Here is a 13,847-nt window from a genome sequence, read left to right as displayed (position 1 = left end):
TCCCAAAAACTAGGTGCGTCTTATGGTCTGGTGCGTCTTATAGAGCAAAAAATATGGTATATATCGCCCCAAAGACAAAACCTAATCCTGGTTTTCTTTGCTGCTTTTCCCCTAGCTCTTTTGTCAAACATGCACTGGACACCCGAGCATGCTCAGCCCCTGAACCAGTGGCCGGAGCAGCACCTTGATGTCTCCTCCACAACCTCATCGCCTGCCCACAAGTCTGACCTCTACCACAACAGCCGGCAGCGCTTCAACTATGCCTGGGCCAACGATGACATCTCTGCCCTGACCGCCTCCAACCTGCTGAAGAGGTATGCCGAGAAGTACTCCGGAGTACTGGACTCCCCTTATGACAGGCCGCCGGGGCTCAACACCTACGGGGATGGTGCCTTTGGGCCCCTCAACGGCCAGAAGGGAGAGATGGAGCCTTGGCCGATGGCGCACAGCTCAGAGGGGGCTTACCCTTTGACCCCGATGCACGATGGATTGCCCACCTCCAAGGGAATCATCCCTCCTGCTGTCACCCCAGGGAACAGCCTTGGGACCTCCCCGGTGGTCTCCAGCAATCTGTCGGACTCCATTTACCCCAGTAACACATGCGGGGGACCCCCAAATTCTGGCAGTCTTGGTCCATCTCAGGAGTACCCTTCAGGCTACAGTGGAGCCTACCTGCCATCGGGCTACTGCAACCAACCTGCCTCGGCGCTTCCGCCTCCACACCCGTCCACCTTGCATAGCTCAGGCCTCCTTCAACCCAGCCACCCTTCCACGGCGCTCGTCCCCAGCTACAGCTCCTCAGGACCCATGTACAATTACGCCTCAGGCAGCTACCCACCCCAACCTGGCTATGGCACCATTCACCCTCCCCACCCGTCAGCCTCGTATTTGCCCTCGGGCATTGCTGCCCCCACCCCCATCCCTCCCTCCTCTCGGCCCCCTGTCGTCCCTGGGTACAGCTACCAGAGCCCCCTCGCTGTGCCACCCCTCAGCGGTGAGTCGGGGAGCTCTCTGAAAAGGAAGGCCTTTGATCTCGCCAGCGGTGAGGATGACGGCGAAGGCCGGTATCGCAAATACAGCTATGAGCAACCAAAGTCTCCGTATCAGATGTCCGACAGCGGTGAATGTAGAGGAAATGGGTTCAGCCGCAGCTCTGAGGTGCCTTTCAAAGGGGGGAAGAGGCCCGCAGGCGTGGCGGCCACCACCGTGGCTTCCGAGGAGCCCGTGGGGAAATACAACAGCCAGCCCATGAAAGGCCTGGTGTCTACAGCTTACAGCGTGGGTGAAGCTCCGCTGAGGCCTAGCGAGACCTTTGAGAAGTTCACCCCTCCAGCTGCCAACGGGGAACATGGAGGAGAGTCCTTTGCCCTCAGGATGCAACCCAAGCCGCCACCCTTCAGCAGCGACAACAGCAGCCAGACTGTGGAAGAACAGCTGAAAGCCATCGACCCGTTTGTTCTGGAGCTGGTGAACAACAAGATAATTGATTGCAGTCCTCCAGTTCAATGGACAGACATCGCAGGGCAAGTCTCTGTCAAAGCTGCCATCGAGGAAGAGCTGGTGTGGCCCATCTTGAGGCCAGGGGCTTACACGGGGGCAAGCCGGCCCCCCAAAACCATACTGCTCTTTGGACCTCGCGGTGTCGGGAAGACCCTATTGAGCAGGTGTGTTTGCACCCAGCTGGGATCCACCCTGATGAAGCTCAGCGGGACAGCCTTGGTCTCCAAGTGGAAGGCAGAAGCCGAGAAGATCCTGCAGGCCACATTCTTCGTGTCCAACTGCCGGCAGCCGACGGTCATTCTCCTCACCGACGTGGAATCCCTCCTGGAAGATGCTGCTGTCCTGAAGTCCCAGCTCCTTTCCTACCTAGATAACCTTGCTACCTCAGGCGAGCAGAACGTCGTGGTCATAGCAACCACCACCAGGCCTGGCAACCTGGACGAAGCCACCCAGAGGAGGTTTGCCAAGCGCTTCTACATCTCCCCGCCAGACAGCATTGCCCGGCGGCAGATCCTGCACCATGCTTTAGCCCAGCAAAACTACTGCCTCAGCGAGAGGGAGATGGCCTCCATTGTCCAACTCACCAAGAGCTATTCCGGCAGCGAGCTCCTCCACCTCTGCCAGCAGGTTACGTCCAACAAGCTGCAGAGCCTGTCGGGGCAGCTTCAGCCCACCTCCTACAAGGATTTCGAAAGCGTTTTCTGCAAAATCCACCCTGCCGTCTCTCAGAAGGAGCTGGACTTGTACGTGGAATGGGATAAAATGTATGGGTCTCAGCACTAGTGGAGAGTGACCGGCTTTTTCCTTTTTGACGGTCTCGGGTCTCTCTGAATGGAAGCTGTTGGGAGATTCGATTCCCTTCTCTTTCTTTTGCTGTTAAAAGCTTTTTCGCTCTGAGTGCTCTCCTTGAGAGGCCGCAGCCTGCCTGCCTATGAAAAGCAGGCGATGGGTGAGGAGTCGTCTGTTAGAAAGTCACACCTAATTTTGGATGCAAGGACTTCCTTCCCCTAGATTGATTTGCGTACATTTCCCCCCCCCCTTAAAAAATGTCTGAAATTTTGACTGTGTGGTGGTTGTTGGGTCTCTATGTTTATGAAAAGTAGTTGCTGAATGAACTCAGGATAACCTATTTATTATTAATCTGTTCCCCCAGTCATCCCTTTCTGTACCAGCATTGTAAAGTATTCGGCCAGGTATTCTCCCTTTCCCAACTCTTTTTAACACTGTACCTCCTGGTTATTTCTGTAGAGTTCTTAACTTCCATGGAAATGGCACGATGCTGTCATTCACTGCTTTATACTCTGATACAGACTCATTTCCAGGGGCATAATTTAGCCCTTGATGTTCTTTAAAGCCATCAACATCATCGTTGTTAAAGCAGATGGCATCAATGGGTTTTAAGGGAAGGCTTTTGGGATTTTTTTTTTTTAAAAATGTAGGTTGTTTATTAAACTAGCATCCTTTTTATTTTTGTAATATATGTAGTGGGTTCTCTTTTTCTTTTTTAACTACTCAGGAAAAATAATTTACCTCAAAACAAGAAGAAAAAAAAGAATGTTTTTTGTTGTTTTTTTAAACTCAAGGAAAATAAAATGTGACCTGGAGGGATTTCAAATGTGTTTTAACACACACTTGATTCCCGTTTTAAAAGCAAAAGGTAAGGAGAGGAAAAAAAGAACAAGAATAAACTTGAAGTCGTTACAAAGATGAAAGTTGAATGTATTTCAGGGGCGTTTCACAATATATTATGTCATAACTTTATTTTTATTTTTTAAAGAAAACATTTTTACCATAGCGTTTTGGTGGAGTAAATGTCTTCAAAGGATAAGTATTAGTGCTGTAGTTTTGAAGCCATGGCTAGTACCACTTTTTGAAGGAATGTTTCTATTCATTTCCAAATTCCAGGTTGCCAATCCATTTCCCTTTGGTTCTGGCCTCTGATAGGACCTCTAAAGCTTTGTCGCAGCAAGAAAAAAAGCCCCCAAACCACTAGTTCCCAAACTTCCCCAAGTATAATTTATGGAAAAGCAAATAAAACAGGTGCAATTGCATTATTCCAGTTACATTTTTAAAGTCTGTGTGTGTGTGAAGAGAGAAAGCAAACGTACATTTCAGCATTTAATGTAGGGTTTCCCAGACTTGGGTCTCTAGCTGTTTTTGGACAACAATTCCCTTCGTCCCTGACCACTGGTCTTGCCAGCTAGGGATGATGGGAGTTGTAGTCCCAAGTCTGGGAATCACATGATTTAATGGATGAGCCTAGAGACGTTTGTCTCATGGAGCTGAGTTTGCCCTGTGAAGGCACCACTCTGCCTTGACTGCCGTAATACACTGCAGAATACACTTTTGTTCACCTATGGACGCATTGTCCTCATTTAATTTGTCATAGCCTATAATACATTACCATCTTGGTGTGTTCAAAGGGAGCTTCACCAGTTGCAACATGTGAATTGGCAGCCTAGGCTTTAACATTGTGTGTGTGTGTGTGTGTGTGTGTGTGTGTGTGTGTGTTAAACTCAAGGTGCATCTCCTAAGCCAGTCCTGGAGAACCATTCATAAATTACTTCATATGGATATTGAGAGGTGTTTAGGCCCAACCTAGCACGCCAAATTCAGTACTAACCAATGGTTATAACTAAAGTCCCATTTGCTCTCTGACAACATGTCTTTAACGAGTCACTCTTGGTCTTCTGCATTCTTCTCTGTTTCTGTTCTCCAGCCTTTCTCCAGCCTCCTATTTACCTGTTTCCCTTAGAAACCAACTGTTGACCCCATTTTAAGTGTCCATAGTTCACAGGTTTAGGCTTTGACCCTAAAGATACAGTCCTATGCATGGTTTGGATTTATTTCAGAGTCCAAAAACTCTGAAATATACCAAAAAATATACCAGAAAAGGAAGTATACCAGAGTATACTCACTTCCTTTTAAAGGCCAAAGATTGAACTGGCAAGACTTTCAACTACTGAAAAACAAAAATAATAATAATTGTATGCGGTTTCCCTTTTAAGAATTTCTCACTTGAATATATTACAGGTGTGTAAGGAAAGTTTGCAAGTTGTTTTCAGGATAAGCTGGTGAAAGAAGTAAGCTTGAGGGAGGGAGGGAAGAAAGAAAGAAAGAAAGAAAGAAAAGAGAGAGAAAGAGAGAGAGAGAAGGTAAATGTCTGCCTTTTCCTGCAGACTGGGACAAGGAAATACTGTACATTTATTTGGCATATTTGCCTCTCTGAACAATTTTAGACTTCCCAGTGAGGCTATTCCAGATTCCTAAAAGACCTATCTCTTCATTCTCCTACTGAGCAAAACCAGCAGTGGAACATTGACCCAGACATAACAGGGAGGCTACCTACACATACATTTTGAAGGCACAGGTTGATACCCTAATTCAACTTAGGCTAGTAAAGGTAAAGGTAAAGGTACCCCTGCCCGTTCGGGCCAGTCTTGACAGACTCTGGGGTTGTGCGCCCATCTCACTCAAGAGGCCAGGGGCCAGCGCTGTCCGGAGACACTTCCGGGTCACGTGGCCAGCGTGACAAAGCTGCATCTGGCGAGCCAGAGCAGCACACGGAAACGCCGTTTACCTTCCCGCTGGTAAGCGCTCCCTATTTATCTACTTGCACCCGGGGGTGCTTTCGAACTGCTAGGTTGGCAGGCGCTGGGACCGAGCAGCGGGAGCGCACCCCGCCGCAGGGATTCGAACCGCCGACCTTTCGATCGGCAAGTCCTAGGTGCTGAGGCTTTAACCCACAGCGCCACCTGCGTCCCTCCAACTTAGGCTAGTATAACACTTAAATAGTTCCTCTCCTTCTGATATTCTGGAAGGCTTTACAGATCATCTTGGAAGAACCATGGTCTTTGGTCTTTGGCCTGTGAGATGGACCTGGTCAAATTTCTCATCCAAACCCAAAGATTGACTCCCTAGAATTAGTTTGCAAGGATATTTTGCTTCCTGATAGTTGTTCACTGACACTCTGTATCAGGGGTTATCCATAAACACAAAAGATAACAAAGCTCAGCTCAGCTAGCCGAAATACATGGGGAAATACCTCAGTGCTGTTGAACCTGTATGTCTTGTTCTAGATTCTGCTAAGCAGGCCTTTCTTCATTGCATCTTCCAGGCCAGTTGTCTCTCTTTCTCTCCTGCATTCTGTAAGCTGATTTACATTACTACATAGTGGTAAATGGCTTCCTGAAAATCTTCAAAAAAAAAAAGCCAGAGCTCAGATGGATGTCATTGCCATTCTAAGAGAACATAGGAGAAGTTCATGGTGAGGTCCAGCTCCTCTTTTTCTAGAAATATAGCACTGGCAGTGTGACTGTGGTCAGAGAGAGCGCCTGTGATATTTAATAATGATGGGATGAAGCTGCAGAGTGGAGTGGCAGTTTTACCTGAAAAGTTGTAAACTGGCAACTACTTCTGATTTGAGGGTGAAGAGCTCTCTTTTAAGTCTCAGATAAGCCAAAGCACTTAACACCATAAAGAGAGAATGGAACCAGGAGACTTGGGTTCAGCACCAAGCTTAGCCATGAATATCGCGGGTGGCCTACTCTACTTACCTGTTTAAAATGAAATAAAATAATAAAATAAAATAAAATGCTTTGTGAGCATCTAGCATTGTTAGGCACTTTGCACATTGAAAGTGCTATATGTTTGTTAATGTAAAAGATAACAGCCAATTGTCCTCTTCAGACATTTTTCACTAAACAACCAATTCAGTAAGAGAACTTTCTTTTTAAGTTCATTTCAAGAGCTGTTTCCATACCCTCCAATATTTCTCCAGTGAAATAGGGACATCCTATTCCATGATAGTGAATAACAACAACAATAACAATGTTGATGTTTAGTCGTGACCGACTCTTCGTGACCCCATGGACCAGAGCACACCAGGCCTTCCACTGCCTCCCGCAGTTTGGTCAAACTCATGCTGGTAGCTTCGAGAACACTGTCCAACCATCTCGTCCCCTTCTCCTTGTGTCCTCCATCTTTCCTAACATCAAGGTCTTTCTCAGGGTGTCTTCTCATGAGGTGGCCAAAGTATTGGAGCCTCAGCTTCAGGATCTGCCCTTCCAGTGAGCACTCAGGGCTGATTTCCTTAAGAATGGATAGGTTTGATCTTCTTGCAGTCCATGGGACTCTCAAGAGTCTCCTCCAGCACCATAATTCAAAAGCATCAATTCTTCGGCGATCAGCCTTCTTTATGGTCCAGCTCTCACTTCCATACATCACTACTGGGAAAACCATAGCTTTAATAATAATAATAATAATACCCCACCCATCTGACTGGGTTACCCCAGCCACTCTGGGCAGCTTCCAACATAATTAAACATTAAACATTAAAAAAAACTTCCCTATACAGGGCTGCCTTCAGATATCTTCTAAAGATTGTGTTGTTACTTATCCCCTTGGCTTGGAGTTTGCATAACTCCATACCCTCCCAACATTTCTCCGATGGAAGTAGTGATGTCCTAAGGAAAAGTGGAACATTACGGTGTCAAGTCAGAACCTGGGATGGCTTCTGTAAATCCAGGACTGTCCCTGGAAAATAGGGACACTTGGAGGGTCTGTGTTTCCTTTGTGCATTATCTCACTAATAACCCACAACTGAGCTACCTGCCTTTGAAAAGTATTTGAGGGAACTGAACACAGAATAAGCCTGTGGCCAGCGCTGGCTGTTTCATGGATAAAAATGGTTTGGCATTACAGGGCATTTCACACATTGCACAGGGAACATAAAGAGATCCTGCTGGATCAGGCCAAAGGCCCATCTAGTCCAGCATCCTGTTCTCCCATTGGCCAGCTAGATGCCTACAGGAAGCCTGTGAGCAGGATCTGAGCACAAAAGTTCTCTCCTCACCCGTGATTCCTAGCAACTAATATTCAGATGCCTCTGACGATGGAGGTAGAACTTAGCCATTGATAGATCCATGCATTTTTCTAATCCTTAAAAGCCATCTAAGTTAGTGACCATGTAGTCCTCCTTTTTCTCTATCCTGAATCTTCTAACAATCAGCTTCTTTAGATGGCCTCTGGTTCTAGAATCCTGAGAAGAGAACAACTTCCTATCTACCTTCCCCATATCTTTTATATATATATATAAAAATATTTATTAAGATTTTTTGTGAAAGAAAAACATAAGTAATAAACAACATTGCTTATATCATAACAAAATTTCATAACTTGTTTAGACTTCCTCGCGTCTCCTGCTCCCACTTACATTGTTGAAAAGTTTTTTCAAGCAAATTATCATCTTGTTTACAATCTTATATCCACTCATTTAAATATAGTCTAATAGTTCTCCCAAAGGGTTTGTCTTTTCCTTGATCTCACTTATCATCAAATTCCAGTCTAATTTAGTGGTGGCCAATTATTTATGATCAAGCATCCTTCTTAACATTCAACCAAATTACAATATTTTTGTAAATAAATCTTAAATTTCTTCCAATCTTCTTCAATCCTTTCTTCTCCCAGGTCTCAGATTCTGCCAGTCATCTCCGCCAGTTGCATATAGTCCACCTTCCCCATATCTTGGATAATATTATATCTTGCTTTTTCTTGAAACTAACCGCCACCCAAGGGTTGTAACCTTCCCTTGAGGGGGAGCTGCAGCAGCCCCCTGATTGTTTTGGTTGCCCACTTTCCGAAACTTTTATCAGCTCTACAGTTCCCCCCTTTTAAGGTATTGTGAGCAGAATTGTGCAGAGTATTCCAAGTTTGGCTTCATAGATTTGTAGGATGGTGTTATGATATTGACAATTTTAATTTCAATCCATTTCCTAGTAAAACGTGCTCTAGATCATTGATGAACATGTTAAAAAGCACAGTCCCATTCCTTGGGGAACTCCACTTTCCGCCTTCTTCCTTCTGAAGAACTCTTCATTTATTCCTACTCTCTGCTTTCTGGACCTTAAGCGATTCCTTCTCCTCTTATGGAGGAGTGCTATGACTGCTAAGCTTTCTCAGAAGTCTTTGGCGCGGGTACCTTGTATAAAGATTTTTGAAAGTCGAAGTATGCAGTGTCAAATTCTTGGCCCTCTCAAAGAACTCTGAAAGATTGGTGAGACAGGAATTATCCTTCGCAGCAATGCTCATTCTGTTCCAGCAAGACTTGTTCTTCTATATGTTTGGTAATTCTATCTTTAATAATCCTTTGCACCAGTTTTCCTGGAGCAGACGTTAAAACTAACCAACCTGTAATTTCCCGAATCCCCTCTGGCTCCCCTTTTTAAAAATTGGTGTTACATGGGCCAATTTCCAGTCCTCACGTATGGTGGCTGATCTTAGGGACAAGTACTTGTTTTTTGAGTTCAGCAATTTCGCATTTGAGTTCTTTAAGAACTCTTGGGCGGATGCTATCCAGACAACACGATTTATCATCTGTTAGGGCTAGAACTGTAGGTTGTCACCACCATTTGCCTAAGTAATAGTAATAATAATAATATTTTTTCCAGACTCTCTACTTGAGAAACTTCAGGCACAGGGATCTATTTACCTGACATCTTCTGCTGTAAAGGCAGGTGCAAATAATTAATTCAGCTTCCTTTTCCTCCTTTATCACATCTTTGATTCCCTTGTCATCCAAAGATGGTCTCCTGCCTCTAATGTATTTGAATAATTTGTTGGTGGTCTTTGGGCTTTTAGCAATGAGCTTCATGAAATACTTCTTTTTGCATTCCTCATTGCCTTCTTGCATTTATTTTGTCTGGGGAGTAGACAGTTAAGCAGGGAGGAGACAGAGGGTAGCAATGAACTCCCTGTTGAAGTTTTCATTTAAAACAGAAACTAGCTTTTATCTGGTTTTATACTGAACTGAAAGCTGAAACGTGGACTTGGACTGAGGCCTACTGTTTGGCTTCGGTTTATAAACTGCACTTAACCTAAACCAGGACTGCTCATACAGAGAAAGGTTGCCATATTTGAAGAAGTGAAAATCTGGACAAATTGCTGCTTTTCAGAAATTTCCCCCGATACCACTTCCACCGTTGAAATCCCAGGAATATTGGGAAAATCGGGGTGTATGGTAACCCTAATAATAAGCCTTTTAAAAGTGAAACCCACTCTGTAATTTTAAGTTACTTACACTCTATTTTTTCAAAAAAATGAACTAGTTTTTAACAGGTTTTAAACTGAACTGAAGGCTGAAACTTACAGCCGTGGCCTTCCCTTGTTCTTTAGCATGTATGCTATTCTTTTTTTTATTTGAAAGCCCCCAAACCTTTTAACCTATAAAACCAGAACTTATTGTAAAAGCTGAGTCTACCTTTTGGATTCTCACTAACTAGATATGTATTACATGGAACTATGTATTTGCAGTTTTCTTTCTGCATCTTTTTCTCTCTCTTTTTCACCCTACATTCAAAATTGGGATTCAACCTAGGTTTCTAGTTTAGTGTGACCCCCTCAAGATTTTCCCGCTAAGGTCGAGGTAGCTCCCATGCTTGGATAGAGTTAAAACTTGTTGTTTAGTCGTTTAGTCGTGTCCGACTCTTCATGACCCCCTGGACCAGAGCACGCCAGGCACTCCTGTCTTCCACTGCCTCCCGCAGTTTGGTCAAACTCATGCTGGTAGCTTCGAGAACACTGTCCAACCAACTCGTCCTCTGTCGTCCCCTTCTCCTTGTGCCCTCCATCTTTCCCAACATCAGGGTCTTTTCCAGGGAGTCTTCTCTTCTCATGAGGTGGCCAAAGTATTGGAGCCTCAGTTTCAGGATCTGTCCTTCCAGTGAGCACTCAGGGCTGATTTCCTCAAGAATGGATCGGTTTGATCTTCTTGCAGTCCATGGGACTCTCAAGAGTCTCCTCCAGCACCAGAGTTCAAAAGCATCAGTTCTTCGGCAATCAGCCTTCTTTATTGAAAACTAGGTTTCTGAGCTGAAAACTAGGTTTCTGCAAACTAGGTATCGGCTCTTAGAGTTAATGCCTGAGCTCTTACATTTTTGCAGGATTCAGCTCCTGCCACATAGTGCCCCTAATGCTGCCCCCTTTTGCAGTTTAAGCTTTATTAAATAGATTGGTACTTAGCTTTCCAGTCACCCAGCTGTTTAACGTTCTTGTTACTTCGATGCTTTGTCACTGAGGCCAAGAAGCTTCATCATCTGGGAATCCTCTCTTGCCTGTGGACCGTAAGAACACCCAGTTTGCTAACCTTTATCTTTCTCCCCATTAGTGGTAAAGCAGCCCAGGGTTTTCTGGGCAAATAGCAAGAAGGGAAAGGGTGAAGTACCTAAGTACCTTGTCCTTGTCTTCTGCTCCTCGTTTCAGCCTCCTCACAGCTGTTTTCCATGAAAACGCTGAACTACCCATCACCTGCAGTTTGGTCCTTGTGGCTTGCACACCTAAAAATGCAAATGTGTGAAGCCGCCCACCAATACTGAACCAACATTAACATGCCAGCTGGTCTCTCACTCCCTTAGAAGTCACTGGAGAGAACGTAGGTAGCTCTTTGTGGTGTGACAAGCAAGAACACAGCATTCTCTCTGCCCGGATTTCATATTGGCAGCGGGGTTTGCACTGTTCAGCATCTATTCTAAAAGCCAAAAAACAAATATATGCCCCCCTCAGTGTCAAAACTGCAACTTAAGTGAGTGGTGGGAAGCCATTGGTCCCCCTACACTCTCTCAGCAAGGCAATTGCATCTGATAGCACTTTATTTTCGTTTTAATTAACTAGGGCTGTTACTCTTCCGGTGACACAGTTACGGGTGCTGTGGTTGTGGTGGTTTTCCTGCTTGCATATATAGTGGTGGTACCTTGGTTCTCAAACGGCTCAGTTGTCAAATTGGCTCCCGAATGCCGCAAACCTGGAAGTAAGTGTTCCGGTTTGCGAACGTTTTCCGGAAGCCAAACGTCCGACGCGGCTTCCGCTTGAGTGCAAGGAAGCAGCCAATTGGAAGCCACACCTTGGTTTTCAAATGGTTTTGGGAGTTGAACAGACTCCCAGAACGGATTAAGTTCAAGAACCAAGATGCAGTGGTACCTTGGGTTACAAACGCTTCAGGTTACAGATGCTTCAGGTTACAGACTCCGCTAACCCAGAAATAGTACCTCTGGTTAAGAACTTTGCTTCAGGATGAGAACAAATTGTGGGCGGTGGCAGTGGGAGGCCCCATTAGCTAAAATGGTACCTCAGGTTAAGAGCAGTTTCAGGTTAAGAATGGACCTCCAGAACGAATTAAGTGCTTAACCCGAGGTACCACTGTATCCATTCTCACCAGTGTTATTTCCATGGGAAGAGATGGTCCCTGTTATATAAGGGCTCAAATTTTCTTTCCTTTTCATTTGCTTCAACTCTTTGATTGACACCTCCAGAGGGTAGCAAGGTTTGGCGTTTTCAGGGCCCCAAGACCAGCGGAGTGCCCACTGCTCTAACCGTACTACCATTTCCACTTGGAATTGCAGAATTGTAGAGTTGGAGGGGACCCCAAAGCCCATCTAGTCCAACCCCCTGCAATGCAGGAATCTTGGCTAAAGCATCCATGACAGATGGCCATCCAACCTCTGCTTAAAAGCCTCTAAGGAAGGAGAGTCTGACACTGTTCCATTATCTAACAGCTCTTACTGTCAAAAAGTTTTAGTCGGAATCCCCTTTCTTGTAACTTGAAGCCATTGGTTCGAATTCTACCCTCCAGAGCAGGATTCAACAAACTTATTCACTCATCCATGAGACAGCCCTTCAGATATTTGAAGATGGCTCTCATATCTCCGCTCAGTCTCCTCTTTTCCAGGCTAAACATACCCAACTACTTCAACCATTCCTCGCCAGGCTTAGTTTCCAGACCCTTGATCATCTTGGTTGCCCTCCTCTGCACACTTTCCAGCTTGTCAACATCCTTCTTAAATTGTGATACCCAGAATCGGACACAGTATTCCCGGTGTGGTCTTGCCTTCTCCGAGCTTCTATTTGCCCCGTGGGGCAAAACCTAAAAGCACACAAGCAAATCTCTCTTCCTCTCCACCCCTCTTTTCCTCTTAGCCATATTGGCAATAAACAGTAATATTCTGGAGACAGAAATTAAACTAGCACTTTTCTGAGGTTTGATTGGAAGTTGTCAACACCTTGCTGTCAGTCTTTTCCATTGACTTCTAAGCTTTAAAGATAATGCGTGAGAGTGAACAAACACAGGTCAGGAGATGGATAGAATTGCAGTGTCACTGTGGAGCTGGGTGTCAGTATAATGCACTTCAGTTGTGTTCTGGAAGAAACAATCGGCAGCTTCCATGCTATGAAATTCAGTAGCTCCCGTCAATTGGCTGGATGTACCCAATACCATTCACCCTCTCTGTTTTCTAATACCAAGGGTGAATCTTACCACCGGGGGGGGGGGGGTCACTATAAATAAGTCAGAAATTAAATTGTTATAACAAAAGGGGGGAAATGCTATGTAAAAATCACATAGATTTTTTTTTTGCTGGCTGGCGCCATCTGGTGTTGCATGTTTATAACACATTCAAAGCGTTGTGGGTTTTTTTGCCTAATGTAGCTGAGTTCCAAATGTAATTTATGGCACAGATTCCTGAAAATAATAACTCCTATGAGAACCAAATTTCTGTTCCTCAAGCAAATCTGCAGAAAACATTGGTGGTTGCTTGGAACTTTGCAAACCGCTTCTGGCTGATTAAAGAAACTCAGAAACTGCCAGAAATGAGGGAGGAAGCAAAGCATCTTCTTCAAAACAAACAAACAGACAAAAAACCCAACCGTGCAAATTTTGTAACTTTTTGGTAAAATAAGCAAACGTTTGTGTTGGTTTTGAGCACCAAATTTTACATTATTTTGCATGGAGCATAGTTTGCGTATGTAGCGCTTTGGAGAAGAACTCCCCAGAATTTATCTAGAGGTAATTGTGGTAACGGGACGCAGGTGGCGCTGTGGGTTAAAGCCTCAGCGCCTAGGACTTGCCGATCGAAAGGTCGGCGGTTCGAATCCCTGCGGCGGGGTGCGCTCCCGCTGATCGGTCCCAGCGCCTGCCAACCTAGCAGTTCGAAAGCACCTCCAGGTGCAAGTAGATAAATAGGGACCGCTTACCAGCGGGAAGGTAAACGGCGTTTCCGTGTGCGGCTCTGGCTCGCCAGATGCAGCTTTGTCACGCTGGCCACGTGACCCGGAAGTGTCTCCGGACAGCGCTGGCCCCTGGCCTCTTAAGTGAGATGGGCGCAGAACCCCAGAGTCTGTCAAGACTGGCCCGTACGGGCAGGGGTACCTTTACCTTTTACCTTTAATTGTGGTAACATTAGCTGAAAATGGACTGTGTGAAAGACAAGGGGACTTCCTCTCAGAACCAAAGGTTTACGTATGCTGGGCTGTGTTTTCCATTCTCAGGACTTCTCTTTATAAGACATGCCTAGGATAGC

At 45.4% G+C, this 13,847-nt stretch overlaps 1 protein-coding gene across 1 annotated transcript in view; it reads left to right on the top strand.

Annotated features, from left to right (window-relative positions):
- FIGNL2 (fidgetin like 2) overlaps positions 1-4,044 on the top strand; it is a 39,831-nt gene extending 35,787 nt beyond the window's left edge. Inside the window, exon 2 of the mRNA XM_083728857.1 lies at positions 116-4,044. Within this exon, the coding sequence (XP_083584983.1) occupies positions 116-2,283 (2,168 nt within the window). The 3' untranslated portion in view covers positions 2,284-4,044. The remainder of the gene's footprint in view (positions 1-115) is intronic.
- The last annotated feature ends 9,803 nt before the right edge of the window (positions 4,045-13,847 follow it).

Source organism: Podarcis gaigeae (genome assembly GCF_964106915.1).
Source record: "Podarcis gaigeae genome assembly, chromosome: 2".
Lineage (NCBI taxonomy): Eukaryota > Metazoa > Chordata > Lepidosauria > Squamata > Lacertidae > Podarcis > Podarcis gaigeae.
This window is presented reverse-complemented; position numbering and strand designations above follow the sequence as displayed.